The following is a 27,956-nucleotide window of genomic DNA, read 5'->3' as shown; positions in this document are numbered from 1 at the left end:
TTGATAAAATTGTTAATTGTCCCTAGTGTGTGTAGGATAGTGTTAGTGTGTAGGGATCGCTGGTCAGCGTGGACTCAGTGGGCCGAAGGGCCTGTTTCCTCGCTGTATTTCTAAACTACACTGAGCTAAGATTGGCTTGATAGTAACCATGTATAGTATTACCTGATGTGATTGGATAGAACACAAACAAAAGCTTTTCACTGTACCTGGGTACAAGTAAACCTAATGGATTAGGTGCAGGCAGAGGGGATAGATTTAATTTGGCATCACGTTTGCCATGGACATCGCGGTGCTGAAGGGGCTGTTACTGTGCTGTGCTGTTCGACGTTCTCTGTACCAGACGCTAGGCAATGTTATTCAAATTATGTCTGCTACTTAGCAGTGATATCAATCTACTTGGTTGTAAATCCTACCTATCCCACCTCCACTTCATCCGTTGTCTCGGAGATCATTATTAATTCCTCCTGTCTGTCCGTCCATTAGAGAGATTCAGGTGATGTTTGAAGGTTTAAAATTCTGTTAACAGTGTGCAGCCTTGCCAACCTGTTGCCTGGTTACCTGGCAATGCATTTCACATGCAGGGTTGCAAGGATAATTGGTGTCACCTGTAACACTAATAACCTAAGGGGAGGCAAACAACAAATTAATATATTGAAATCAGGTTTCCACAAATTGTGGAGAGATTGATTTCAATGTTTTGGCTTGGGGGATGCATTACTAGGGTGCGTGAAAAAAAAACCCCAGTCGGTTAAGCTTTTAGGAATCGTCTCACAAATGAGGTGTCGGTGATTTCTCCTGAGAGCCAATGCCTGGACCCAAATGTTAATTTAGCCATAAACCTGCCAGGAATCAACAGTGATATTTCATAATGATTCTGTCATTAAATCTGCCGGTGATCTGGTTTTGTTGTGTTTTAGGTTTAGCTTTAAGTTTGCAAGACATTGCAGAGAATTATCGATGAAGTCCAGTCCATCACACAGACCAGACTCCCCACCATTGAATCCATCTACACTTCATGCTGTTTTTGTCAACATAATCAAAGACTCGTCCCACCCCAGTCATTCCCTCTTCTTCCCCCTCCCGTCCGATAGAAGGTGGAGAAGATTGAAAGTGTGCACCACCGCCGAAAATTTTCAACATGTTGAAAATCCAGCGGTGACCAGAACAAGGTACGACTCTTTGGGCGACTACTCACGACCATACAGGCTTCACCCCGCGACATGTCCGGGGTGTCGCCTGTATGGTCGTGAGTAGTCTCCTCAGTCGCCCAAAGAGTCATAGCGTCTTTCTGGTCGCCGCTGGATTTTCAACATGTTGAAACATTTTGGAGACCTGCAACGACCTATGACGAGTGCCGGCAGTCACCGTAAAAGTCGCGTAAGTGGGACAGGCCCTTAACAGTAGATGGGGCATGTTGAACGGCGTGGGCAAGTTGGGCCGAAGGGCCTGTTTCTGCACTCTATGACTCCATGACTCAAAGGGAGGACCAGACGGTAGTCTGATAACAGAGGTGAAGAAGCTGTTCCCGAGTCTGGTGCAACACGTTTTCAAGTTTTTGTACATTTTGCCCGATAGGAGAGGGGAAAAGAGGGAATGACCTGGGTGAGAAAGGTCCTTGATTATGTGTGGCTGGGTGAAGTGTAGATGGAGTCGTTGGCGGGGAGTCTGGTCTCTATGATGGAGTGGGCTACACCCACAACTCTCTGCCACATTGAGCTTGTGAGTTAGCTGGTTACAGAGGAGAGTGCAATAAGTCAATGTTCCTACTCTCCATTTTACTTTTCCCCTTCAAACGCTGTTTTAGAAATCCCGCAAGCAAAGGCAACAACCAGACTCATTAAAGTTCTTTAGATTTGCTTGATTGTTGGTTTAGTGTGATGTATTTATTCTACGTGAAGCCGGATATTCTCAGAGTAGCATGTGCAGGGTTATTCATAAACACAAATTCCATACATTGCAGCGGTTACATTCCGTAGAACTGGAAAACCACAGCTGGAATTTCAGTTTACTTAACAAAACAAAAAGACAAGGCCCTAAGTTTTACTCAAGATGGCCTGTCCTGAGCTCTTAGAACAGCTAATACCAGACCCACTCCAGAGTCTACTGCCTTACAAATGTACATTCTACCCCTCATCCCCAGTCTATCCCCAAACTGTCCACCCTCTCCATCCGGTCTACCTCCTGCCTCACCCTCAGACTGCCCCAGACACTGGTCTAGACTCGTGCGTTGTCTCCAGTCTATCTGCCAGTGGAGTCTATCCTCCATTTTGTAGTTGTGATGCTGAGAGATGGAGTATTTTATGCGCACAATATCAAGCGCTCTTGCATCAGATAGTTTTCATGCAATTCAGAAGAAAGCTCTCTCCACCCTCCCTCAGAAACCAGTTACTGGAGATAAACAGATGTCCTTCTACAGATGCACTGTAGAAAGCATGCTGTTGGCTTGGTTTGGGAACAGCTAGACAGCAAGAAATTGCTGAGGGTTGTGGATGTGCCCTTTCTCTATTCGGTATGTCTCAATGCGGTTCCCCCTCATCCTTCTAAGCTCCAACGAGTACAGGCCAAGAGCCGTCAAACGCTCATCGTACGTCATCCAATCATCCCCAGGATCATTCTCGTAAACCTCCCTTTGACCCTCTCCAGAGCCAGCACATCTCCACCCAGATATGGGGCCCAAAACTCCTCACATTATTCCAAATACGGTCTGACCACTACCTTATAAAGAAGAAGGGTCTCGACCCGAATCGTCACCCATTCCATTGTCTCCATCTTCCTCATAACGCTTCTGCATTACATCCCTGTTTTTACATTCTAGTTCCCTCAAAATAAATGCTAACATTGCATTTGCCTTCCCTAGTGCCGATTCAACCTGAAAGTGAACCGTTTGGGAATCCTACACCAATACTCTCAAGTCCCTTTGCACCTCTGCATGACCACCTCATGTACATTCTTATGTCAGAAATGGCATGTCAAGTGAAACTGGTGTGATTTTGTGATAAAAACCAATAACCATCAGAATTTCTTCACCAACTCTTCTCAACACTTGGCCCATCAGTTACATTTAGAGTCATAGAGTGATACAGCGTAGAAACAGGCCCTTCGGCCCAACTTGCCCACACCGGCCAACATGTCCCAGCTACACTAGTCCCACCTGCCCGCGTTTGGTCCATACCCCTCCAAACCTTGTCCTATTTCCATGTCCCTGTCTAACTGTTTCTTAAACTTAGGGATAGTTCCTGTCTCAACTAACACGTCTGGCAGCTTATTCCATACACCCACCACCCTTTGTGTATAAAGTTACCCCTCAGATTCCTGTTAAATCTTTTCCCCTTCACCTTAAATCAATGTCAGGTCCTCAATTCCCCTACTCTGGGCAAGAGACTCTGTGCATCTACCCGATCTATTCCTCTCATGATTTTATACACCTCTATAAGATCACCCCTCATCCTCCTGCACTCCAAGGAATAGAGACCCAGCCTACTCAACCTCTCCCTATAGCTCAGACCTTCTAGTCCTGGCAACATCTGTGGAAATCTTCTCTGCACCCTTTCCAGATTGACAACATCTTTCCTGTAACATGGTGCCCAGAACAGAACCCAATACTCTAAATGCAGCTTCACCAACATCTTATACAACTATAACATGACATCCCAACTTCTATACTCAATACGCTGACAGATGAAGTCCTGGGTGTCATGGTATACCAGTCATTAAAAGTAGGCATGCAGGTGCAGCAGGCAGTGAAGAAGGCGAATGGTATATTAGCATTCATAGCAAAAGGATTTGAGTATAGGAGCAGGGGTCTGAAGAAGGGTTTCGGCCCGAAACGTCGCCTATTTCCTTCGCTCCATAGATGCTGCTGCACCCGCTGAGTTTCCCCAGCAATTTTGTGTACCTTCAGGTTCTACTGCAGTTGTACAGGGTCTTGGTGAGACCACACCTGGAGTATTGCGTAAAGTTTTGGTCTCCTAATCTGAGGAAAGACATTCTTGCCATAGAGGGAGTACAGAGAAGGTTCACCAGACTGATTCCTGGGATGTCAGGACTTTCATATGAAGAAAGACTGGATAGACTCGGTTTGTACTCGTTTAATTTAGAAGATTGAGGGGGGATCTTATAGAAACTTACAAAATTCTTAAGGGGTTGGACAGGCTAGATGCAGGAAGATTGTTCCCGATGTTAGGGAAGTCCAGAACAAGGGATCACAGTTTAAGGATAAGGGGGAAATCTTTTAGGACCGAGATGAGGAAAACATTTTTCACACAGAGAGTGGTGAATCTCTGGAATTCTGTGCCACAGAAGGTAGTTGAGGCCAGTTCATTGGCTATATTTAAGAGGGAGTTAGATGTGGCCCTTGTGGCTAAAGGGATCGGGGGTATGGAGAGAAGGCAGGTACAGGATACTGAGTTGGATGATCAGCCATGATCATATTGAATGGCGGTGCAGGCTCGAAGGGCCAAATGGCCTACTCCTGCACCTAAGTATATTCTATGTTTCTATGTTTCTATGTTACATCTCTTTAACAATGCAAGGCTGCAATGGATGCAGGATTTCATGTGAGAATTCGAATGCTCCCAGCGTGGGATCAAATTGGTATCTGCAAAGATTTCAAGTCCATGGTTAGGCCAAGCCAAAGACACTTCTCATAATTCTTTATAAAACAATAAGCCAAAAATATTTCATTGGGGTTTGGGCTGATTGAAACCGCTGAATAACTTTACTCGTTATGTGGTATTTGGTGGGAATGTATTAGCTGTGTGAATTATTTTGTTTCACCAAGACGGACAAAGTTGTCAAAAGTGCCGATTTATTATCAGCTGCGGAATATTAGTTCAGATAAGGCCAACAGTCTCCTGGCAAGTTTGTCCTGGAGTCCCTTTGATTAACCTTTGCTAAACACACCCATGGGGAGATATTAGTAGGGCTTTTAAAAAGTAATTATTCACAATCTCACTTGTTAATCACAAAAATTGGCTGGGAAAGAATGGATGTTTGGCTGACGGTCAAGAATTATCCCACCACGTAGATGACAATGGTTTGCTTTCCCATAGGTTAGGGCAGCAGAGCACAGTGATGATGGACATGTAGAAAGACCAATGGCAGGAGCCTGTGGGCGGGACATTTGGAGGAATGAGACCTCCTGGGATAGATACACTGGAAATTGGAGGAACGGCACCTCATATTCCGCTTGGGGAGTCTGCATCCTGGGGGCATGAACATCGAATTCTCCTAATTTTGTTAGTCCTTGCTGTCTCCTCCCCTTCCTCAGCCCTCCTGCTGTCTCCTCCCATCCCCCAGCCTTCGGGCTCCTCCTCCTTTTTCCTTTCTTCTCCCCGCCCCCCCACGCCCGATCAGTCTGAAGAAGGGTTTTGGCCCGAAACATTGCCTATTTCCTTCGCTCCATAGATGCTGCTGCACCTGCTGAGTTTCTCCAGCTTTTTTGTGTACCATAGATTACGTCCCACTTGACTGGGCAATGAATGGTGGCCATTGCTAGATGATCTCGGGCAATTTGAGATCACCAGACTTTAGACTTCAGACACATGGCGTGGAAACAGGCCCTTCGGCCCATCAAGCCTGCACTGAGCAGTACTCACCCCGTACACTAGCACTATCCTACACACTAGGGGCAATTTATAATATACAGAAGCCAATTAACCTACAAACCTGTAGGAAGGAACTGCAGGTGCTGGTTTCTGAAGATAGACACAAAAAGCTGGAGTAACTCAGCGGGTCAGGCAGCATCTCTGGATAGAAGGAGTGGGTGACGTTTTAGGTTGAGACCCTTCTTCAGACTGAATAATCTCTCCAGAGATGCTGCCTGTCCAATGAGTTACTCCAGCTTTTTGTGTTAACCCACAAATCTGTAGGTCTTTGTAGTGTGGGAGGTAACCAGAACACCCAGAGAAAACCCACATGGTCACAGCGAGAACGTACAAACTCTGTACAGACAGCACCCGTAGTCAGGATCGAACCTGGATTCTCTGACGCCGTAAGACAGCAGCTCCACCACTGTGCCACTTTGCCGCCCTGGTGGTGTAGTTAGGATTTACAGTCTGCGAAAGGGCCACTGAGCCAAACCTGGCTTGGGATCTTCGGACAATTTTGGGAAAAGGCCAGGAAAGGATTCCTTTTGCAGACTATTGATTGGTGATCGCTGATGGAACGTTTGCTTAACAGACTCTATATTAGGATTGGATGACAATTCACCATTCATCTTTCTTCCACATCCCCTCTCTTCAACAATCCACTGAAGCATCCACAGTCAAGAGTCAATGGTCATGTTTACTGAAACAGAACAAAGAAACTCTTACTGCAGCAGCTGAACAGGTCTGTAAACACAATATTCGTATATACAAACAATAAAACAAAGTTCAATAAATTAAAAAAAGCAATGTTAGTGCAAAACCAAACAAAGCCCGAAGCCCTTGGTGCAACCAAGACAATTTGCAGTTCAATTAGTGTTGGCAGTGTTCAATAGCTTCATGTTTGTTGGGAAGAAGCTGTTTCTGAACCCGGACGTTACAGTTTTCAGACTCCTATAGCATCTTTCCAATGGCAGGAGTGAATTGAGAGCATGGCCAGATTGGTGTGGGTCCTTGATGATGCTGGCTGCCATTTGAGACAGTACCTGCCTTAGATACCTTTCTAGATGAAAAACACTGATGTGGTCAGGAAGGAACTGCAGGTGATGGTATAAACCGAAGATAGACGGAGTAACCCAGCGGGATAGGCAGCATCTCTGTAGAGAAGGAATGGGTGACGTTTAGGGTCAAGACCCTTCTTCAGACTCTTTATAGTAAAGATGAGGGAGTGGGGGCCTGGAAAACTGAAGTCATTGAAGAGACGAAGGGCGCGTGAGGTGTCTTGGACTTAGGTAGGTAGGGATTGGACCAGGGCGGATAGGATGGAGTCGAGGTATGTGGAAATTAATTCAATGGGATAGGAGCAAGCAGACACAATGGGTCTGCCAGGGCAATTCTGTTTATGGATTTTGGGGAGAAGATAAAACTGGGAGTGGTCAGGATACCTCAGATACTGGTGCCCATACAAATGAACATTGCCAGAGTTACTTTAATCCAGTTCTTTCCCCTTCAAGAGTAGTGTCAAAGACTCATGCCTTCGGAAAGTAACTCCACTATTGCATTGCATTTAATAACATCTGGCAAGTATTAACAAACGCACTGACTGCACTCTGAAAAGAATACTTCTTTTCCCTCAGTTTTCCATGGGATTCAGTAGCAACTCTTTGGCGCAGATGAACAAAGTTCTGAGAATTCTGTGGAGAGGTTAAAGACACAACAGGAAATATTTGCAACACTTCACTCCAGGCAAGAACTCTGCAGTTTGTCTTTCAAGCCCGAGGCTAGGGAACTGGAAATTGCATTCCACAGTAACTGCTGGGTATTTATATAGAGCAGAAATAACTGCGCTGATATGAGGCTGCATCAGGCTGTTGTTGATAACTGGTGTGTTTACTTTGTGCTAGGATATCGCTGTTATCACACAGCCTTTTTCATTGTCAAACGGTTCATCTTCATGTAATGTGATCATTGTGCTGTAATTATCTCCCACTGCTGGAGCCGGCCTTTTGGCTCCAGCAGATGTTTATATATCTTCAGAGGACATTTTCTTTTAAGTCATTCTCGGTGTAAGAAAATATGAACAGGCACTGAAGCAGGGGTACGTACGACATTTGGCACATTGGTGCAGCTGGTAGAGCCGCTACCTTGCAGTGAAATAGACCCGGGTTCAATCCTGACCTCGGGTGCTGTGTGCGTGGAGTTTGCATGTTCTCCCAGTGACTGTGTGGGTTTCCTCCAGCTGCTCCGGTTTCCTCCCACATCCCAAAGATGTGTGGGTTTGTAGGTTAATTGGCCTCTGTAACTTGCCCCCAGTGTGTAGGGAGTGGATTGAAAAGTGGGATAACATGAACTAGTGTGAACGGGTGATCGATTGGTTAGCATGGACTCTGTGGGCAGAAGGGCCTGTTTTCATGCAGTATCTTTCAATGATCATTTACCTTTTCCTCTGCGGGCGTCACCAGTACTGAATCCATTGTACCACTGAGAAATCCCATCTAGTCTGTACTATATTTAAAAAGGAAAATAGAATTTATTGAAATGGTTACTTTAAGCGCTACTGAAGTGGCGGATATACAGTTAGCCCTCATTTTAACAGATAACTTTATAATGGATTTGGTTACAGTGGGCTGATCTACTGATGCCACCACGCCACCCCTGGCCCGCTCTGCTCTGCTTCCAGGCCGCACGTGGCACCATCACCACCGCCATCGGCCCTCACCTCACTGGCCGCCCGCGGGCCGCGACCATTGACCCTCCAGCCGCCAGCAAACCGGGGGCATCAACACACCTGGATTCCAGGCCCAGTTTCAGACTGAGGGTCTGAACAAGGGTCTCGACCCGAACCGTCACCTGTCCATGTTCTCCAGAGATGCTGCCGGACCTGCTGAGTTATTCCAGCACTTTGTGTCATCGTGCATTAACCAGACAACCATTCTTGCTCTCTACAACACCACAGTTGTAGAGTCTTCTGCAAATGTGGGCAGAATTAAATGTGGATTTGCGTAAATGCGTAAATGCTTGATAGTCGGCACAAACCCAGAGATGCAAACGGCCTATTTCCATGCTGGACGAACTCTCTGAGAAGGTGGTGATCCCTCCAGTACTCTCAACCTTTGGCGTTGGGAGGAATTGCAGATGCTGGTTTACACAGAAGATAGACACAAAATGCTGTAGTAACTCAGCGGGTCAGGCAGCATCTCTGGAGAGAAGGAATGGTTGATGTTTCAGGCCATGACCCTTCTTCAGACATTACTCAACTCTTTGCTGTGTTTGTATTCAGTGTTGATGTTATTACTTTTTGTTGATCCTCAAGGATAACAATCAGAGCAGTTTTCTCAACGCATTCCAGGGGTGAAGAGGCTGACTATAATGTGGCTTCCCTTCCAACTATCTCAACACTAACCAGAAATAAAAGATGGCATTTCAATGCATGTGGTGATTCTCCAGTTCTTTCTTTGAACGGCCAACTATATTTATTTTCTGTGTAAGTCATGAACTGGAAGAATTGGTCATTGTCATTGAGAGGACAGCATGTTGCAGTGCTCAGTGGAGTGAGCTCAAAATGCAACTGATCGGATGCTTTTGATTGGAAAGGGCACAAAGTGCTGGAGTAACTCAGCAGGGTCAGGCAGCATCTCTGGAACACGGATAGGTGATGTTTCGGGTCAGGACTCTTCTTACCAATGACAGGGTTATGAACAGGATTGTAGTGAAATCTCTCCAGAGTATTTGTAAGTTTTGAACAATACATCTACTAAAAAGAGCTCAAAGTGCTGTAGTAACTCAGCAGGTCAGACAGCATCTCTGGAGAACGTGGATAGGTGAGGTTTCGTGTTGACACCCATCTTCAGACTCAGTCCAAAGAAGGATCCCGACCCGAAATATCACTTATTCATGTAATCGAGAGATGCTGCCTGACCTGCTGAACTACTACAGCACTGTGTGTCCTTTGTGTATTAACCAATATCTCCACTTGCTTGTTTCTACAAAATATCTACTACTTTTACAGCGCAGTTGAGAGGGAATGTCGGACTACCGTGGAGTTTGAGATTATATGGTCAGATGCCGACAGCTAACAGAGCTCGAGCATTTTTTTAAATCTGCACCCTCCCTGTAGCTGTAACACTATATTTTACACCACCTAATGTGCTAATGGCTGGTGTAACTTGCCTGCATCGCACGCTAAGCAAAGTTTTTCCACTGTATCTTAGTACATGTGACCGATCTTAGTACCTTAGTACATGTGACCGGTCTTAGTACCTTAGTACATGTGACGATCATAAACCAATACCAATATTGTTCGCTTCAGTGAAGATAAATCAGTTGATGTACATTCGTAGTTGTTGGAAAGCTTGATCTTTGTATGTTCTGGAATTAAGAAGGGAGACCTGTATTATGAGAATTGAAACGGCGACAAGGTTTCTTTGTTTCCCAGCAATGCGGATTGCTTGGCACTCTAAGCCTTGCTCTGACCCTCCAGCAGCTTCACAGGCATTGGCCCAATGTAGGTACTGGTGTGGCTTCTGCCATCCGTGGTGAAGTACAGGTAGCCTGTTATTCACTGAAGATAGACACAAAATGCTGGGGTAACTCAGCGGGACAGGCAGCAGCACTGGATAGAAGGAATGAGTGACATTTACAAGTCGAGACCCTTCTTCAGGCCTGTTATTCAGTCAGAGTTGCCCACCAATGTCTGGGATTGGGTTAGGTTGCTGGTAATATGGAAGCCTAGAAACTTGTAGCTGTCGACCAACTCTACAGCAGCTCCATTGATTGGAACCACCACCAGCTCACTGCTTCCTTAGGCTTATAACCGACTCTTTTTGTCTTGTTGATGTTAAAGACTAGGTTGCTGTTCTGACATCGACATAAGGTTCCCAATCTCTTTCCTGTACTCCGTCTCTTCATTGTTATTGACCCAATCAACAGCAGTATTAAGATGGAGTTGGTAATGTGGCCACACATTATTATTATTATGTCTACATGCACTTCTCGTTCCACAGAGAATAGAGCAGGGACAGAGATTTAAAAACAGCTAACTCCCAGCCAACAATGATCTATTCTACATGTTCCTTGATCTCCATTCCCATTGTCCTATTTTCACACCTCACACTTACTTATCCATGTATTTCCCTCTCCCCTGACATCAGTCTGAAGAAGGGTCTCGACCCGAAACATCACCCAATCCTTCTCTCCGGAGATGCTGCCTGGCCCGCTGAGTTACTCCAGCTTTTTGTGTCTATCTTCGAATAGAACAGGGGACTGAACACACAACCCTGAGGGGCACCAGAGTTGAGGGTCAGGATGCCAGTCAGGAAGTCCAGAAGCCAGTTGCAGAAGGCCAAGACCAAGGTCCAAGAGTTTAGGGATAAGCTTATTCGGAATGATGGTGTTAATGGCCGAGCTGTAGTCAATGATGTGTGTCTTATTGTCAACCCAGAAGAGACACACCTGAGTTATGAATTATTTAAGCAAATTATAAGTAATCTCTAGTGTGTAGAGGTTCATTTCACCAGCAGCTATAGTGAGCTCAACATCTAGTAGATCCAGGTATACATTATTGTTTTCATAGTTTGCCATTCATTGATTTATATTCAATTAATTTCTCTCACGCTTCTGAATGTTATTATTATGTCTACATGCACTTCTCGTTCCACAACCTTTCACCAAAGCTTAAACCTTGATATTAAGAATCTGGAAAATACACAAAGTGCTGGAGTAGGTGATGTTTTGGGTCTCGACCTTAATACGTCACCTATTTCCTTTGCTCCATAGATGCTGCCGCACACGCTGAGTTTCTCCAGCATTTTTGTCTACCTTCGATTTTTCCAGCATCTGTAGTTCTTTCTTAAACAAGTGCTGGAGTAGCTCAGTGGGTCAGGCAGCATCCCTGGAGATGGAACATAGATAGGTGATGTTTTGGGTTGGGACCCTTCTACAGAGTCTAAAGTAGGGTCCCGACTGGAACATCACTATCTCTGTAATCCAGGGATGTTGTCTGACATGCTGAGTTACTCCAACATTTTGTGTCTTTCCTTGGTAAACAAGTATCTACAGTTCTTTGTTTCTACATTAAGAATCTGTTTCATTACATCTATTTCCCCTGACCTTTGTGTAATGGTCGACTTACCAGACCTCCATCCGAGCAAGGCCAAGGTAGTTTGATCAAAGCTTTCTCATACTTGGGATAGACACAAAAAGCTGGAGAAACTCAGCGGGACTGGCAGCATCTCTGGAGAGAAGGAATGGGTGATGTTTCAGGTTGAGGCCCTTCTTCAGACTGGTTAAGGGCCTGTCCCACTTGGGCGACCTAATCCGCGAGTTCTGGCGAGTTTGCCCTCGACTCATACTCGCAGCATGGTCGACACGACGTCCTAGGAGGTCTTCGTAACTCTCCTTCATGCTCAAGAGAGGTCTCCGCGAACTCGAGGCCTCAGCTAGGTCGCGGCGTCTTTTTCAAAATGTTAAAAAATGCCCGCGAGTAAAAAAAGAGGGTAGTCGAAGGTAGTCGTAGATAGTCTTCATCATAGTTGAAGGGAGGTCGAAGGAGGTCGTCTTCACTCTCCACTATTCGGTGTCCAATTTTACCTAAGTTAGTCGTAGCTGGTCTTCAACATCCAATCCAATCCAATCCAACTTTATTTGTTAAGCACTTTAAAACAACCAATGTTGACCAAAGTGCTGTACAGAAGAATAAACAAGACATCATAAACAGACAACATAACAGCTCACATGAGGCGCAAAAATTACATATGAAATACAACAATAAATTAAAAGACATAAAACATGAGTAAAAATAATAGCCACGCAATAAAAGCAATCAAAATAAGAAATTAAATCAAGTAAATAAAGTCGACATCTTACTGGGTATCAAAGGCCACGGAGAAGAGATGGGTTTTAAGAAGTGATTTAAAAACAGACAGAGAAGAGGCCTGTTTAATGTGGAGAGGCAGATCGTTCCATAATTTGGGTGCCGACACAGCAAAGGCACGGTCCCCTCTGAGCTTCAGCTTAGTTTTAGGCCCACTCAGGGGCAGCTGATTATCTGACCTGAGAGAGCGGGCGGGTGTATAAGGGTGTAGAAGCTCAGATAGGTAGGGCGGGGCAAGACCATTCAGGGATTTAAAAGCAAATAAAAGAATTTTAAAATGGATCCTAAACTGAATAGGCAACCAATGGAGTGAGGCTAAAATGTGCGAAATGTGCTCATGTTTACGTGTGCCAGTTAAAAGACGTACAGCTGCATTCTGTACCATCTGGAGACGGGCGATGGAGGACCCACTAACCCCCACATACAGTGCATTGCAGTAATCCAGCCGAGTGGTAACAAAGGCGTGGATTACCCTCTCAAAGTGCTGCCTTGACAGAATTGGCTTTATTTTGGCCAGCTGCCTCAAATGGAAAAAGCTTGATTTAACAACAGCCTTGATCTGACTGTCAAATTTAAGCTCAGGGTCCACTTTAACCCCTAGGTTTTTGATGCTTAGTCGAAGGAGGTCAAAGGAGGTCTTCTACATGTCATTTTTTCAAACTCTTCTAAACTCGCCAATTAGGTGGGACAGCCCCTTTAGGGATAAAGGAAACGAGAGATACAGACGGTGATGTGGAGAGATAAAGAACAATCAATGAAAGATGTGCAAAAGGGTAAAGATGATAAAGGAAACAGGCCATTGTAAGCTGATTCTATGTTGGAAATGAGAAGCTAGTGCGATTGGATAGAGAGAGGGAATGCTGGGGCTACCTGAAGTGAGAGAAATCAATATTCATACCTCTGGGCTGTAAGCTGCCCAAGCGAAATATGAGATGCCGTTCCTCCAATTTGCGTTTAACCTCACTCTGACAATGGAGGAGACCGAGGACAGAAAGGTCAGTGTGGGAACGGGAAGGAGAATTAAAGTGTCCAGCAACCGGGAGCAGGTTAGTTCACGCAGGCTGAGCGAAGGTGTTCTGTGAAACGATCGCCCAGTCTGCGTTTGGTCTCGCTGGTGTGTAAGAGTCCACATTTTGAACAACGGATACAGTAGATGAGGTTGGAGGAGGTGCAAGTGAACCTCTGTCTAACCTGAAAGGACTGTCGGGGTCCCTGGGCAGGGTCGAGGAAGGAGGTATAGGGGCAGTTGTTGCATCTCCTGCGGTTGCAGGGGAAGGTACCTGGGGAGGGGGTGGTTTGGGTGGGATGGGATGAGTTAACCAGGGCTTTGCAGAGGGAATGGTCTCTGCGCAAGGCAGGAAGGGATTGAGATGGTAAAATGTGGCTAGTGGTGGGATCCCGTTGGAGATGGCGGACGTGTTCTACCACTTTGACTGCGTGGCTCAACATTTTCTCGCCATCGTTGATGAGTTGTTCAATGACTGAACATCATAAGCATGGAGACAAAGGAATCTCCAGATACTGGAATCTTGAGCAAAACACAAAATGCCGGAGAAAATCAGTGGGTCAACAAGCATCTGTGGAGGAAATGGATAGGTGACGTTTCAGGTCCCAACCTAAAATGTTGTCAGTTCACACCCTCCACTGATGCTGAGTCTCTCCAGCAATTTGCTTTTTTGATCATAAGTATTATGTCATCCGAGAACCTTAAAGGGCCTGTCCCACTATAGGAGTTTACCCAAGAGCTCTCCCGGGTTTAAAAAAAAATCAAACTCGTAGTAAGTACGTAGAATGTATGTAGTGGGTACGTCGGAGCTCGGGACATCTCTTAGCGGCTCGTAACGCTAACGGCAGGTACTCGGGAAACGCGGTAAGCTCGTGAAGTTTTTTCAACATGTTGAAAAATGTCCACGAGAGCCCCGAGTACCTACGAGCAGCTATTACCGTAAATCTCCGAGTTCGAATCAGGGCAAACTGGGGAGAACTCTTTGAATGAACTCCTACAGTGGGAGTTTGCCTTTAAGCTTTTGCAATTTCCTTAACAATTTCAATACATATAATGGAAAATGCTTGTTGACCAGTTTCTTGCATGCATCTGGTTTGGTGCATTCACTGGCAATATGTGTCACTTTTTAAATCATTTACAAATTGTCCCTGTCTCACTTTGTCAGACTGAAAAGTTCATACATTTATAAGTTCATGTGATTGGAGCAGAATGACACCATTCAACCCATCAAGTCTACGCCACCATTCAATCATGGGCGATCTATCTTTTCCTCTTAACCCCATTCCCCTGCATTCTCCCCATAACCCCTGACACCCGTACTAATCAAGAATCCATCTATCTCTCCCTTAAAAAAAGTTGCAGCTTTGTCTAGATTAAAAGTGGATCTCTGACTACAGTCCAAATTTCCTTTTAGCCAGCCATAAAATTCCTCAGCTGTTTTATTCATATTCTTCTGGCATTAATTCCAGGTGTACTGCGAACCCCATATTAATGACTAAAACACATCCTTCGATACCCGACATGGAGCTCTGACAGACTCCCTCTGCGTCCACTTTTTCATCAGAATATGAAGCAAAAATGTGTTCACTCTTCCACAGAATGCCAGATGGTCAACATTTCTTTTCAGACAATATCTTATTCTGTTTCCTTCGTGTTGGAACAATGGAAGATTCTGTGCATGAGAGCTGTGTGGGTTATGTTGGTTAACATCCAACAAGTCCCCCCCACTTGGCATTGGCTGGGCCTTGGCTTTTGCCAGTCAGCTTCAATCCTAGAGAGGGTGCATAGGAAAGGAATATTAACCGTGTTTGCAATGGTCAGGTCGGGGGGAGCACCATGTAATCCCGTGCTACCTGCTCCATGGTCGGATAGTCGGCGACTAAACCGTCTCCCCCAACTGGTTTGCCAGGCGAGGAGGGGGCTGTGGACCCCCAGCACGACCAAAAACAAGACCTGTCAATAGACAATAGACAATAGGTGCAGGAGTAGGCCATTCGGCCCTTCGAGCCAGCACTGCCATTCAATGTGATCATGGCTGATCATCCCCAATCGGTAGCCCGTTCCTGCATTCTCCCCATATCCCCTGACTCCGCTCTCTTTAAGAGCCCTATCTAGGTCTCTCTTGAAAGTATCCAGAGAACCGGCCTTCACCGCACTCTGAGGCAGAGAATTCCACAGACTCACAACTCTGTGAGAAAAAGTGTTTCCTCGTCTCCGTCCTCTGTCAAAGGGCAGATGAGCTTCTAGCGAGCCAACAGCCATCCACACATCAGTAGAAGTTGCGATCACTGTCGTACACAGCATTGTAAGGAATGATGATAAAGCACACACACCAACATCCTAAACTTCCAGCGGCGGAGGTCCGCAGGAACTGGAGGACAGCGATGTGTGGGGCGTCCGTCAACGTTCCCGTCGGAAACCAGCACCGCTGCTTCGCTAATGTTTTCAATGCTGATGAATGAATGAATGAATGAATGAATGAATGAATGAATACCTGTTGTGGACATTGGACATTATCTATGGAACTGATGCTCTGCAATGTTGAGAACTCTCTCCACCCTCTGTATCTTTCCCTTTGCTCCACCTATTGTACTTGAATTTGGCTTGACCGTATTAATGTATTTATTTGAAGAGCTTACAAAGCAAAGCTTTTCTTTGTAGATCGGTACACGTGACAATAATAAACCTAAACCTAAATCTGTAATAATCCATCAGACGTACCTGCTCAGCAGAAGCCAAAGAATCAGCATCAGAATACCTAGCTATGACTCAAACTAAAATTTTAAAAGGTAAAGTTTTTTTTTGCAAAGTCTCAGCTAGGGATTTTTTAAAAACAAATTAAGTGGAGGTCTGGGGTAATAAGAGGAAATAGAAGCCGAGGCAAGCATGGAAACAGGCCCATGCCGACCTTCGATCACCCGCTCTATGTGGTCCCACTTTCGCATTCAGTCCCGACACACTGTGGGCAATTTTACAGCTAATGAACCCACAAACCAGTACTACACTGATATGTGGGAGGAAACCCATGCAGTCACAGGGAGAACGTGCAAACTCCACACAGGCGGCACCCAAGGTCAGGATTGAACACAGGTCTCAGGTGTTGTGAGTCAGCAGCTCTACCTGCTGCACCACCGTGCCATCCTTAAATGTTCAGTAAAATCATGCTGATCTTTTCCCTCTGTGTTACTGCCCTGTGTTAACCCAAGTTACTGACCCTTTTGTCCAAAGGCGGTGGACATGGAACGAGTTGCCAAAGGAGGTAGTTGAGGCAGGTGGAATAACAACTTTTAAAAGAAATGTGGATAGGTACATGGATAGGAAATGATCAGAGGGATATGGACCAAATGTAGACAGATGGGACTAGTACAGAAGGGGAAACCCGGTCAGCATGGACAAGCAGGGCCGAAGGGCCTGTTTCCTTGCTCTATGACTATGACTGTGACTAGAGTGCACCATTACTGCCCTGATCCTGTGGAGCCACAGGCAAGTGACAAAGTGACAATGTCACGACACACAGACACGCATGTGCACTTTGGTGTGTGGGAACAAACTGGAGCACCCGGAGAAAACCTATGAAGTCAAAGGGAAAACGTACAAGCTCCTTACAGACAGCACCCATTGTCAGGCTCGAACCCGGGTGTCTGGCGCTGTAAGGCAGCAGCTCTACCGCTGCACCACTGTGCCGCTCCTACGCATTGAGGCTGAGTGCCGCAGCATTGTGGCACGTGTAGACCAGGGCAGAATTCCCACACTGAGCCAGATGTGTCCTTGCAAGCAATCGAGAAGCTTAAGAATCATCATCACTGGACACGTTGCTCTTTGGAAGAAATTCCAGATTGTCAACAATTGAAGTAACATTAAACTCTGGTCTTTGGATAATTCCCCCAGACAGAACGTAGAGCAGTACTGCACAGAACCAGGCCCTTCAGCCCTCGATGATGCCAAGTTTAACTAATCTCCTCTGCCTGCACATGATCCATATCCTTCCATTCCCTGCATGTCCATGTGCCTGCCTAAAAGACTCTTAAAAGCCACTATCGTCTCTGCCTCCACCAACAACCTTAGCCCCCGCCACCTGTGTGAAGAAAAACCTGGCCTGCACACCTACCCTGACCTGCTCCAGTAATGTGATCAGCCAGCTACTGCCTTGATGGGATTCACAGTGCTGCTGCCTCACAGCGCCAGTGACGTGGGTTCGATCCTGACCTCGGGTGCTGTCTGTGTGGAGTTTGTACGTTCTCGCTGTGACCACTTGGGTTTTCTCCGGGTGCTCCGGATTCCTCCCACATCGTGAAGAATTGCGGGTCTGCCTTTGTAAATTCCCCCTCTCCCCCCCCCCCCAGTGTGTAGGAGTGGATGCAAAAGTGGGGCACATAGAACTAGCGTGAACGGGCGATCGATGGTCAGCATGGACTCAATGGGCCTAAGGCCTATTTCCATCCCTAAACTAAACAAAACTAAATGCAGAGCCAACAAGCTGACTATCTCTTCCCACACTAATCTTTCATTAAGAGCATTGCTTGTCAGTGAAAGAAATCTTAAAATTCATTTCCCAAAAGGTCAGTGAAAATTCTTGGAATGCCATCTAATAAAAAGGGAATTTAACTCCTGCTTTCACCATTTTCCAGGCACCGGGAGAAACAGATATCTGTGTATTCCTTCCCAGGCGAGCTTTCTGCTCCCTGGTGTCTGACAATTGTGGATTGCAAGATGCAAAATACCACGGTCAGTCCAGAAACCTCTTGTGAGTAATGACGGATGTGTTCAGTTAGTGTGAAGCTGTGCCCTTGTAGTCAATGTTCCCCCGCTCTTTATTCACTAACCCCCCCCCCCCCCACCCCCCGAGGGTCTGCACCACATTTTCACTCTTTGTTGCCAAAGAAATGCATTCTTTCCATTTCAACTAAATTGCCCCTTCTTATTTGCCTCTCCCTTTAAGTAAGGGAGAGTCATAGTGATACAGTGTGGAAACAGGCCCTTCAGCCAACTTGCCCACACTAACCAACATGTCCCACTACACTAGTCCCACCTGCCTGCCCATATCCCTCTAAACCTGTCCTATCCATATACCTGAACATATATACATATGTCTGAAGAAGGATCTCAACCCGAAACCTCACCCAATCCTTCTCTCCAGAGGTGCTGCCTGTCCCGCTGAAGCCAGTGAGTTCCTCCCATATCCCAAAGACGCATGTTGGTGGGTGAGTTGGCCTCTGTAGATTAGCCCTAGTGTGCAGGTGATTCCTAATGGGAATGTGGAGAGAATAAAACAGGATTAGTGTGGGGTGAGCGTAAACGGACTGTCGATGGTCTTGATCAGCTGAAGAAGGGCCCCGACCCGAAACGTCACTTCTCCATGTTCTCCAGAGATGCTACGGAGTACTCCTTTGCTTTGTGTCCTTTTGTGTATTAGCCAGCATCTGCAGTTCCATGTTTCTAGACCTGTCTTTGTGCCATATGACTGATCAATCATTAGGAGATCGTCTTTTTAGTTATCGTTACTCCATTCAACACCTTTGACCAAATCTACTAGCCTGTAAGTACACGCAGTTACATTCACAACTTTAAGAACCATGCCACTGTACACCTTCCATAAATTCATTTTTATTGCTAACATTCCACCTAATAAAATTTATATTAAAACTATAAAGTCCTGAAAGCTCCATCTGGCTAAATACAGTGCCGGAAGCCTTGAATATAAAATGTTTTGAGATGGGAATTTAGTTTAGTTTAGTTTAGTTTAGTTTAGTTTAGAGATACAGCGCGGAAACAATCCCTTCCGCCCACCGAGTCCGCACCGACCAGCGATCCCCGCACATAAACACTATCTTACACACGCTTAGGACATTTTACATTTATGCCAAGCCAATTTACCTATATACCTGTACATCTTTGGAGTGTGGGAGGAAAGCGAAGATCTCGGAGAAAACGCACATGGTCACGGGGAGAACGTACAGACACCGGACAGACAGCACCCGTAGTTGGGGTCGAACACGGGTCTCCGGTGCTGCAAGCGTTATAAGGCAGCAACTCTACCACTGCGCCACCATGTTACCCTTGCTTTACTGCCGTGCTGCCCTTTTTACTTTATTGGAGCTAGGCTTTGCATGGTTTGGATCTACGCTAGCAGCCATTTCGGTAAAAGATCACCCTGAGCTAATTCTTCATCAGAACGATGGTGTTTAGCACAAGCATTACACCACAAAATGACCCAACCAACTGAAAGCAAGAACTAGAGAGTTGGGCACAGTGTTACATAGAAACATAGAAACATAGAAAATAGGTGCAGGAGTAGGCCATTCGGCCCTTCGAGCCTGCAACGCCATTCAATATGATCATGGCTGATCATCCAACTCAGTATCCTGTACCTGCCTTCTCTCCGTACCCCCTGATCCCTTTAGCCACAAGGGCCACATCTAACTCCCTCTTAAATATAGCCAATGAACTGGCCTCAACTACCTTCTGTGGCAGAGTTAATGTAGTCAAGTTTGTTTATGCTTAATTCTGATCCAGGGGGATATTCGGGTGAAAATCAGCTGTGATTTATTTAGTGGCCATGTTTGGAGTAGCTAAGTTGGTAGTGAGTGGGCGCTGCCTTGTAGATAACACATCTTCTTCCCATTTACCTTCTCGCTGCTGATTTTGTGTTCATACCTCACGTATTCACTGAAGTGGCTGATGATTACCTGCCTGCATCCACCCCACCAGTTTATACCTCGTTCCATATACCCACCATCCTGAAAAAGTTGCCCCTCGGGTTCCTATTAAATCTTTATCCTGTCACCTTAAACCTATGTTCTTTGGTTTTGATTCCCCAACTCCAGTAAAAGACTTTATGCATTCACCCTATCTTTCCCCCTCATCATTTTATAAAATCACCTCTCAGCCACCTGCTCTCCAAGGAACAAAGTCCTAGGCTGCCCATCCTCTCCATATAGCTCAAGTCCTGGCAACTTCTTTAGGGTAAACAGATGGAACCTTTTTCCCAGGGTGGAAATGTCGTAGACTAGAGTTCGTAGCTTTAATGTGAATGGGGCAAAGTTTAAAGGAGATGTGTGGGACAGGTTTTCTTACAGAGGGTGGCGGGGGCCTGGAACATGGTGCCAGGGGGGGGGGGGGGGGGGGGGGGGGGGGGGTGCTGGAGACACTTAAAATAGTGGTGTTTAAAAGCCTTTTAGATAGGCACATGGATATGCAGGGAATGGAAGGATACGGATCACGTGCTGGCAGAGGAGATTAGTTTAACTTGCCATCATCTTTGGTCTGAACATTGTGGGCTGAAGGGCCTGTTCCTGTGCTGTACTGTTTAATAGTTAAAGCCCTGTCCCACGGTACAAGTTCATTCCAAGAGCTCTCCCGAGTTTGCCCTGATTCGAGCTCGGAGATTTACGGTAATGGCCACTCGGGGCTCTCATGGACATTTTTCAACATGTTGAAAAATTTTCATGAGTCTTCCCGTGCTTACCTGCCATTAGCGAGTCTTCCCAAGTACCTGCCGTTAGCGTTACGGGCCACTAAGAGACGTCCCCGAGCTCCGACGTACCCGCTACGTGCATTCTCAGTGCTTACCACGAGTTTGATTTTTTTTTTTACTCGGGAGAGGTCTTGAACTCGTACCGTGGGACAGGGCTTTTAGACACAAAGTGCTGGAGTAACTCGGCAGGCCAGGCAGCATCCCTGGAGAAAATGAATAGGAGACACATTGGGTTGGAACCCTTCCTCTGTGTCTACTGTCTGAGGAAGGGTTCTGACCTGAAACATCACCCATTCCTTTTTTCCCAGAGATGCTGGCTGATCCGTTGAGTTACTCCAGCATTTTGTGTCGATCTTCCGTATACACCAGCATCTGCAAGTTCCTTCCCATACATGTTCAATGTTTTATCTACGCAAACACTCTAAGAACTGCAGACACAAAGTTTGTGGTGGGCATTGAGTTCATTCAGTGGAGAATTTAAATAGATTTAATTAATTAAAACGGGAATCGAAAATAATTCAGATAAGTCCTGAATTACAACAGTATGATGTACAGAATTCACTGCCAGAAAACCGGACATACAAAATAGTTCTCATGGAACTAGGGTGAAAAAGCCCCCAAAATATAAACACGTCAGGAATTTTTTTCTTGATGCACACACAGATGAAGTGATTTTGTGTTATGGAAAATCAGGAAATGGATGGTTATTTAGGAACGTAATGCCCCTCCCCCGCGGTGCAGGGACTGCTAGTAATCAGACATTAAACTAACAAATTGTAATTAAAGCCCGATCCACTTCACTAATTTTATTTTGGCAGGCGATCCTAACCGGTCTCTGACTTAACTTAATCGATCGGCCTGAAGCAAGCAGCAAGTTACCAGTCAATGAGGGATAAAAAATAAATGTTGGCGACATCTCTGTGAACAAACACATGGTCTCATCTCAAACCAAAGTGCAGCTTTTGAAACTGCCTGGAAACGTCTGAGTACAATCCAAAAATGTGGTTTATATTAAGTGAGTGAAGGCGACTCTGGGCTCATAAGATTAGGAAGGTCAGAACACATCTGGCTTTTCCAGAGTGGGTCTTTTCCCATTGATTCGATGCTTCGTGTGCCTAGCAACCTATCCATGCAAACACTTGGGGAGCGGTGTGAGCAACAGATTGATCCTGTGGGTCTTAAACCTTCCAGCTGCCTGAGCTCCCAGACTGGGAGTGATCTGGCCAGAACTCTTGTGATTAAAATTGACCATGTGCAAAGTCTTGTTGATTAAACTCTCCACGCCAGTACTCTCAACAAAAAAGTAATCGGCACAAAAGGTTGAGCATATTTTGCTCCATAATTACTCCAACCTCCTGGTTCTCGAGAGCTTCCCCAGTCGGGTCAGGTTACTGCACTCCTGATGCGATTTTGAGCCTTGTGGAGGTGCCAAGCCCCTCGTTCCCGTTTCCAGTTTGTGCTGTGTGAACGAACGTATCTCACCAGTGGGACCAGTGACTCACTGCTCTTGGCTTCAGTAGCTGAAATCCCAGTGGGGTAGGGGGGGGGGGGAGAAGCAAGAGTTGGCCTTGCAACAACTCTGCTACAAAACATGACTGTGTGGAGAACCGCGGCCCACTGTCGAGAGCCCAGCGCCTGGGTTTGCCAATCTTCCAGGTTGTTCTGGAGTTTCCAGAGATGACGGATCGATCTCCGGGACCGTGTTGTGGGAGAAAGTCATAGATAACCCACGAGCTTGTTTAGAAATTCAACAGCATAAGGGGTTTTGATTCAGTGTAGTGCAATGGAAAATGTGTTTCCTTTCACACAGAGGAAAGCAATGATGACAATTTCTGGTTCCGTGAACATAGAACAGTACAGCACAGGATCCAAGATGTCAGTGTCAAACACAACGCCAAGTTAAACTAATCCCCTCTGCCTGCATGTGAACCATATCCCTCCTTTTGGGTCATTTTGCATCCTCTGTGATCAGATTTTTTTTGCCAATCACACATGGATTGCAAAATAGAGCATAAAAGCTAGTGGGTAGAAAGTAACTGCAGATGCTGGTTTACACCGAAGATAGACAGAAAATGCTGGAGTGACTCAGTGGGACAGGCGACATCTCTGGATAGAAGTAAAAGGGTGACGTTTTGGGTTGAGACCCTTCTTCAGAACGAGAGTCAGGGAACAGGGAGACACAGATATGGAAGGGTAAGGTGTGAAAAGGAGACATCAAAGGGGACGAAGCTCAGGGAAAATGTAGAATAGATCATTGTTAGCTAGGGGAAGGTGACAACGAAGCATACAAAGATAAACATTTAATCAGGGGGACAGGCAGGCTGGTCGGAGAACTAGGATAGCGGAGGGATGGAGAGAGAGGGAAAGCAAGGGTTACTTGAAGTTAGAGATGTCAATATTCATACCGCTGAGTTGTATGAGGTGCTGTTCCTCCAAATTGCATTGGGCCTCACTCTGACAGTGGAGGAGGCCCAAAAGCTAGTGGAAGGGGTTGGCAATTGGGTCCCTTGATTCTTCTCTAACATTTAATGAGGTTGTGTCTGCTCTCTTCTCCCTGCATCATCTCCCTGCTTCACCCTCACAACCCTTGACTCCTAAAATCCATGGATCTTGGTTTTGACTGTAAGAAGTGACTGAGTCTCCACAGTCCGCTTGGGATAAGGCCTTACAGTGAGGGAAAAAAAATCGATATGTCCTTGGTCCAAGATCACTTTTTCAGAGACTTGGAAGTGTTTTCCCAGTGTGCGCCATCTGGCTGTACACTGTGAAGGTGACAAGTAATTGAAGTACATGCTATTTTTTTTTCAGGTCTGCAGCCCAAGCATTTCCAGGATCAGAGTGGCTGGTGAGGCTGCCAGCACTGCTTACATCAATGGATGCCCCGAAGGCAGAGACCAGCCTCATCACCAACAGCATACAAGCTTACATGCATATCACCTGTAAGTAACCGCTCTGCATCTCCTCTCTACATCCACGAGGTAACAACTCAGTGCCTCCGTATCATTGCTCCAACTCCCAACTTTGAGTCTCTGGTGTCTTGGGCAGCTGGGAACTTGACAAAGGAATTCTGAAGAAGGCTCTCGACCTGAAACGTCACCTATTCCTTTTCTCCAGAGTTGCTGCCTGACCCGCTGATTTACTCCAGCTTTTTGTGTCTATCTTCGTGTCTCTGTTGCGTGCTAACCAGTCGGTGCAAAGACAATACATGATTACAATCGAGCCATTTACATGTATAGAAACATGATAAGAAATATTGCTGCAGGAGTAGAGATTTAAAAGATTGCAGATCTGCTTCTGTGGCTAGCACGCAAATAATGGCCTGGGTTGGCCGCCATCTTGGAAGCCTCCTTTGAGATGAGAGGGGAAAGATTTAAAGTCATCGCGTTATACATCATGGAAACAGGCCCTTCGGCCCAACTTGCCCACACCGACCAACATGTCTCATCTACACTTGTCCCACCTGCCTGCGTTTGGCCCATATCCCACTAAACCTATCCTATCCATATACCTAAATGTTTGTTAAACATTGTCATAGTACCTCTGCAGCTCACTCCAGAGCCTCATAGTATCCGCAACTCCTTCCTACACAAGGAACTGGAAACTTGAGTTAATGTTCAAGAGTGTTTATTGTCAAATATTCTGACAATTCAACAATGTAATTTTAACTTGCAGTAGCATAATAGGTTCATAGACGCAATACACGCATAGACGGTCATGGTGGCGCAGCGGTAGAGTTGCTGCCTTACAGCGCTCCCAGCACCGGAGACCCAGGTTCGATCCCGACTACGGGTGCTGTCTGTACGGAGTTTGTACGTTCTCCCCGTGACCTGCGTGGGTTTTCTCCGAGATTGGTTACCTACCACATTCCAAACACGTACAGGTTTGTTGGCTGATTGGCTTGGTAAATGTAAAAATTCTCCCTAGTGGGTGTAGGATAGTGTTAATGTGCAGGGATCGCTGGTCGGCACGGACCCGGTGGGCCGAAGGGCCTGTTTCCTCGCTGTATCTCTAAACTAAACTAAACTAAACACACAGATAAATATAATAATCAGAAAACCTCTATATTAATAACCATAATAACATTGAACTAGTGTGAAGGGAGGATCGAAGGTCAGCATGAACTCGGTGGGCCGAAGGGCCTGTTTCCTTGCTGTAACTCTAATCTAAACGAATGTAAAAAAAGTCTGCAGCGTAACTAAAAATACAGTCCATTGCAGTTCATAGATGAGGTTAGTGGTGTGCGGTGTTCAAGGACATGATGGATGTTGGTGAGAAGTTAATCTTGAACTTGGTGGTCATGGTTTTCAGGCTCCTGTACCTTCTCCCCGATGGTATGAGCAAAATGGGAGTGTGACCAGGGTGGTGTGGGTCTCTGATGATATTAGCTGCCTTTTTGAAAGTTAAAACATATCAATACTTGGCCAATAGCTGTCACACACACAGATACAGTAGATGCAAACCATACGTACATATACATTTCACTCAGCTGCGTACAGTAATACTCATTTCTGACTTTTCACACAGCGTTATCCCTCAAATCAGGTAACCCAACTGACTGATGCTGCCATAAGGCTGGGAGTTTGTGTTTAGTTTGGTATAGATTGGGGTCTGGAGGTGGTTTTCATGTGATTACCCCAACACTCAGACCATGAGGTGATTAATGGGCCTGTCCCACTTAGGCGATATTTGGGCGACTACAGGTGACTGCCGCAAAATTTTCAACATGTTGAAAAATTATCGGCGACAGTGGTGACAATGTTTGCTGTCGTAGGTGTTGTCGTAGGTGCTTTTGTTGGTTGTCGCCAGGTGTTGTAGGTGAATTCCATTTAATCTTCCCAGTGGAACAGCCAATGCCATCCTGACCACATATTGCTTTATTCTGTCCCTTGGCCCATTCTCGTAAAATTTAAAGACACAAGGAACTGCAGATGTTGCAAAGCAAAAAGTGCTGGGGGAACTCAGCAGATCAGGCAACATCTGTGGTGGGAATGGACAGGTGAGCAATGATGGCAGGAGCAATTATGGCAAAAGTAATAAACGCAAGAGTAATAAAGTCAAGAGTAATTGAGTAAAAGTAAGAGTAATAGGTAAAAATGATGATGGCAAGAGTAATAATGGTACCAATTGTAAGGCTAGCCTGAAATGCAGCAGAGGTTTTTAGCTGATGAATGCATCTCTTTGGGCCTCCTGCTCATTTGCACCGGGACTGATAGAGTTTCACACCTCCTGCAGGCACTGCTCCTGTTCACTCGTTTGTCCTGGATGCTCTGAAGACTGAGCCTAACCTGTAGCGATGCTTTTCTCTTGCAGCAAACCCCGAGAAGGCGGCCCTGTACTTCATCACGGGCGTGTGTTTCGGGCTGATCCTGACGCTCTGCCTGCTGGTGATCCGCATCTCCTGCCACGCGCGCACCGAGACTGCCGGCCCCGCCAGCAAGAGGGCGGAGGAGGGGAGCGAGGATGAGGATGAGGACGAGGACGAGGAGGAGGACGAGGAGGAGGAGGCGGCGGTCAACAATGGGGGGTCGCCCACGGCAACGGACTTGGGCCAGGTCAACAACGGGCAGGCAGGCCACGCCAGCCCGGGAGTGAACGTCTTCACGTCCGCCGAGGAGCTGGAGCGGGCACAGCTGCTGGAGGAGAGGGAGCGCATCATCCGCGAGATCTGGCGCAGCGGGCAGCCCGATGTTCTGGGCAGCGGCTGGCACCAGTTCGAGATGGAGATGCTGCCCAACGGAGGGCAAAGGGAGCATCGAACCTGGAGCCCAAACTCCCATGGGAAGTTCTAAATACCAAGGAGGAAACATACTGCTGGTTGAGAAACAAAAATAAAACTAATTATATTATTTAGTTCGGGACATATGGAGAACACATAACCAAAGATGAGTAGTTGAAGCATTTGCACCAAGAGTATGGGATTACCCGTATCAAAAAACACAGTGGAAGGAAAGTATTACTAAGTAATTGGATCAGGCTCAAGGATTCTCTTGGCCTTGCAAGGAGCTGCTGCTGAGTTATTAACGGCACTGCCATTACTTATAGGCAACTGAGGACCATTCCACAGGGAGACGTGTTGAAGAATCAATGCATTCTCGAAGAAATTCCAATCCTGTTTGAAACCTCTGACTTCAGATGCCAACAATCCCAATGGGTTTCAGGGAGGAAAATTATCCGATTGCTGACCAGACCTTCTCCGATTCATTGGGTTTAATTCTGCCTCGGAATGGCCATCGATTCGAGAGGCAATGTTAATCACCTTCCTTGCACCTCGTGAGTCACACCGAGACTGGGACCACATCAATTGTCTTCAGGCCAATATCTTTTGTATATTCAAAAACAATATTTTCTGTCGAGCTCTTAACAGCTTGATGTTTTAGGCGGGAGAACTTTTGCAATGACCTGGATTAGTTTCCAGAGACTTATTGTTAGGTGCTAGAATTCTTTAAGAATTGCACTTGAAGAAGTGAACATGGTACTGCTTCAATAGCTTTGCCCATAAATGGGACCAACGTGTTATATGTTGCTTACCTGTATAGTCCAGTATCTTACTTGGTGACATTTCTATATGTGTGTTGCCAATATAGTCAATGCTTTACATGTGATTGTGAGTTAAATGTGACCAACTTACAAAGATGAAATTGCCATATTAGAAGTGCCTTTTTAATGATCGCTGTGTGTTGTAGGCAAAAGATGCCTCACTTCACATTTTATTTCAATGGTCAGTAGCAGAGTTAGAACATGTATCCATTGGATCAAATTCATATTCCTTGCTTTGTGCCCTATAGTACATTCAGTGTGTGAGAGAGAATGTTGGCGAGTAAGAGGGTGGCACGGTGGCGCAGCGGTAGTTGCTGCCTTACAGCGCCAGAGATGCGGGTTCGATCCTGACTATGGGTGCAGTCTGTACGGAGTTTGTATTGTCTCCCCGTGACCTGTGTGGGTTTTCTCCAGGCGCTCCGGTTTTCTCCCACACAGCAAAGACATAGAGGTTTGTAGGTTAATTGGCTTCGGTAAAATTGT

The 27,956-nt window shown here is 46.0% G+C and overlaps 1 protein-coding gene across 3 annotated transcripts in view; it reads left to right on the top strand.

Annotated features, from left to right (window-relative positions):
* The window catches only part of eva1b (eva-1 homolog B), an 84,589-nt gene extending 57,022 nt beyond the window's left edge, over positions 1-27,567 (top strand). For 2 of the 3 annotated variants that reach the window (XM_033045458.1, XM_033045457.1), the window contains exons 2-3: positions 23,745-23,875; positions 26,247-27,567. In XM_033045458.1, the coding sequence (XP_032901349.1) occupies positions 23,809-23,875; positions 26,247-26,725 (546 nt within the window). In that variant the 5' untranslated portion in view covers positions 23,745-23,808 and the 3' untranslated portion in view covers positions 26,726-27,567. Of the gene's footprint in view, positions 1-10,293; positions 10,301-23,744; positions 23,876-26,246 lie in introns of all 3 variants that reach the window. The other variant, XM_033045456.1, reaches the window with a different exon arrangement.
* The last annotated feature ends 389 nt before the right edge of the window (positions 27,568-27,956 follow it).

The sequence above is a fragment of the Amblyraja radiata genome, chromosome 27, assembly GCF_010909765.2.
Source record: "Amblyraja radiata isolate CabotCenter1 chromosome 27, sAmbRad1.1.pri, whole genome shotgun sequence".
Classification (NCBI taxonomy): domain Eukaryota; kingdom Metazoa; phylum Chordata; class Chondrichthyes; order Rajiformes; family Rajidae; genus Amblyraja; species Amblyraja radiata.
Note: the sequence above shows the minus strand (reverse complement) of the source record. Positions and strands in the feature narration are given on the sequence as shown.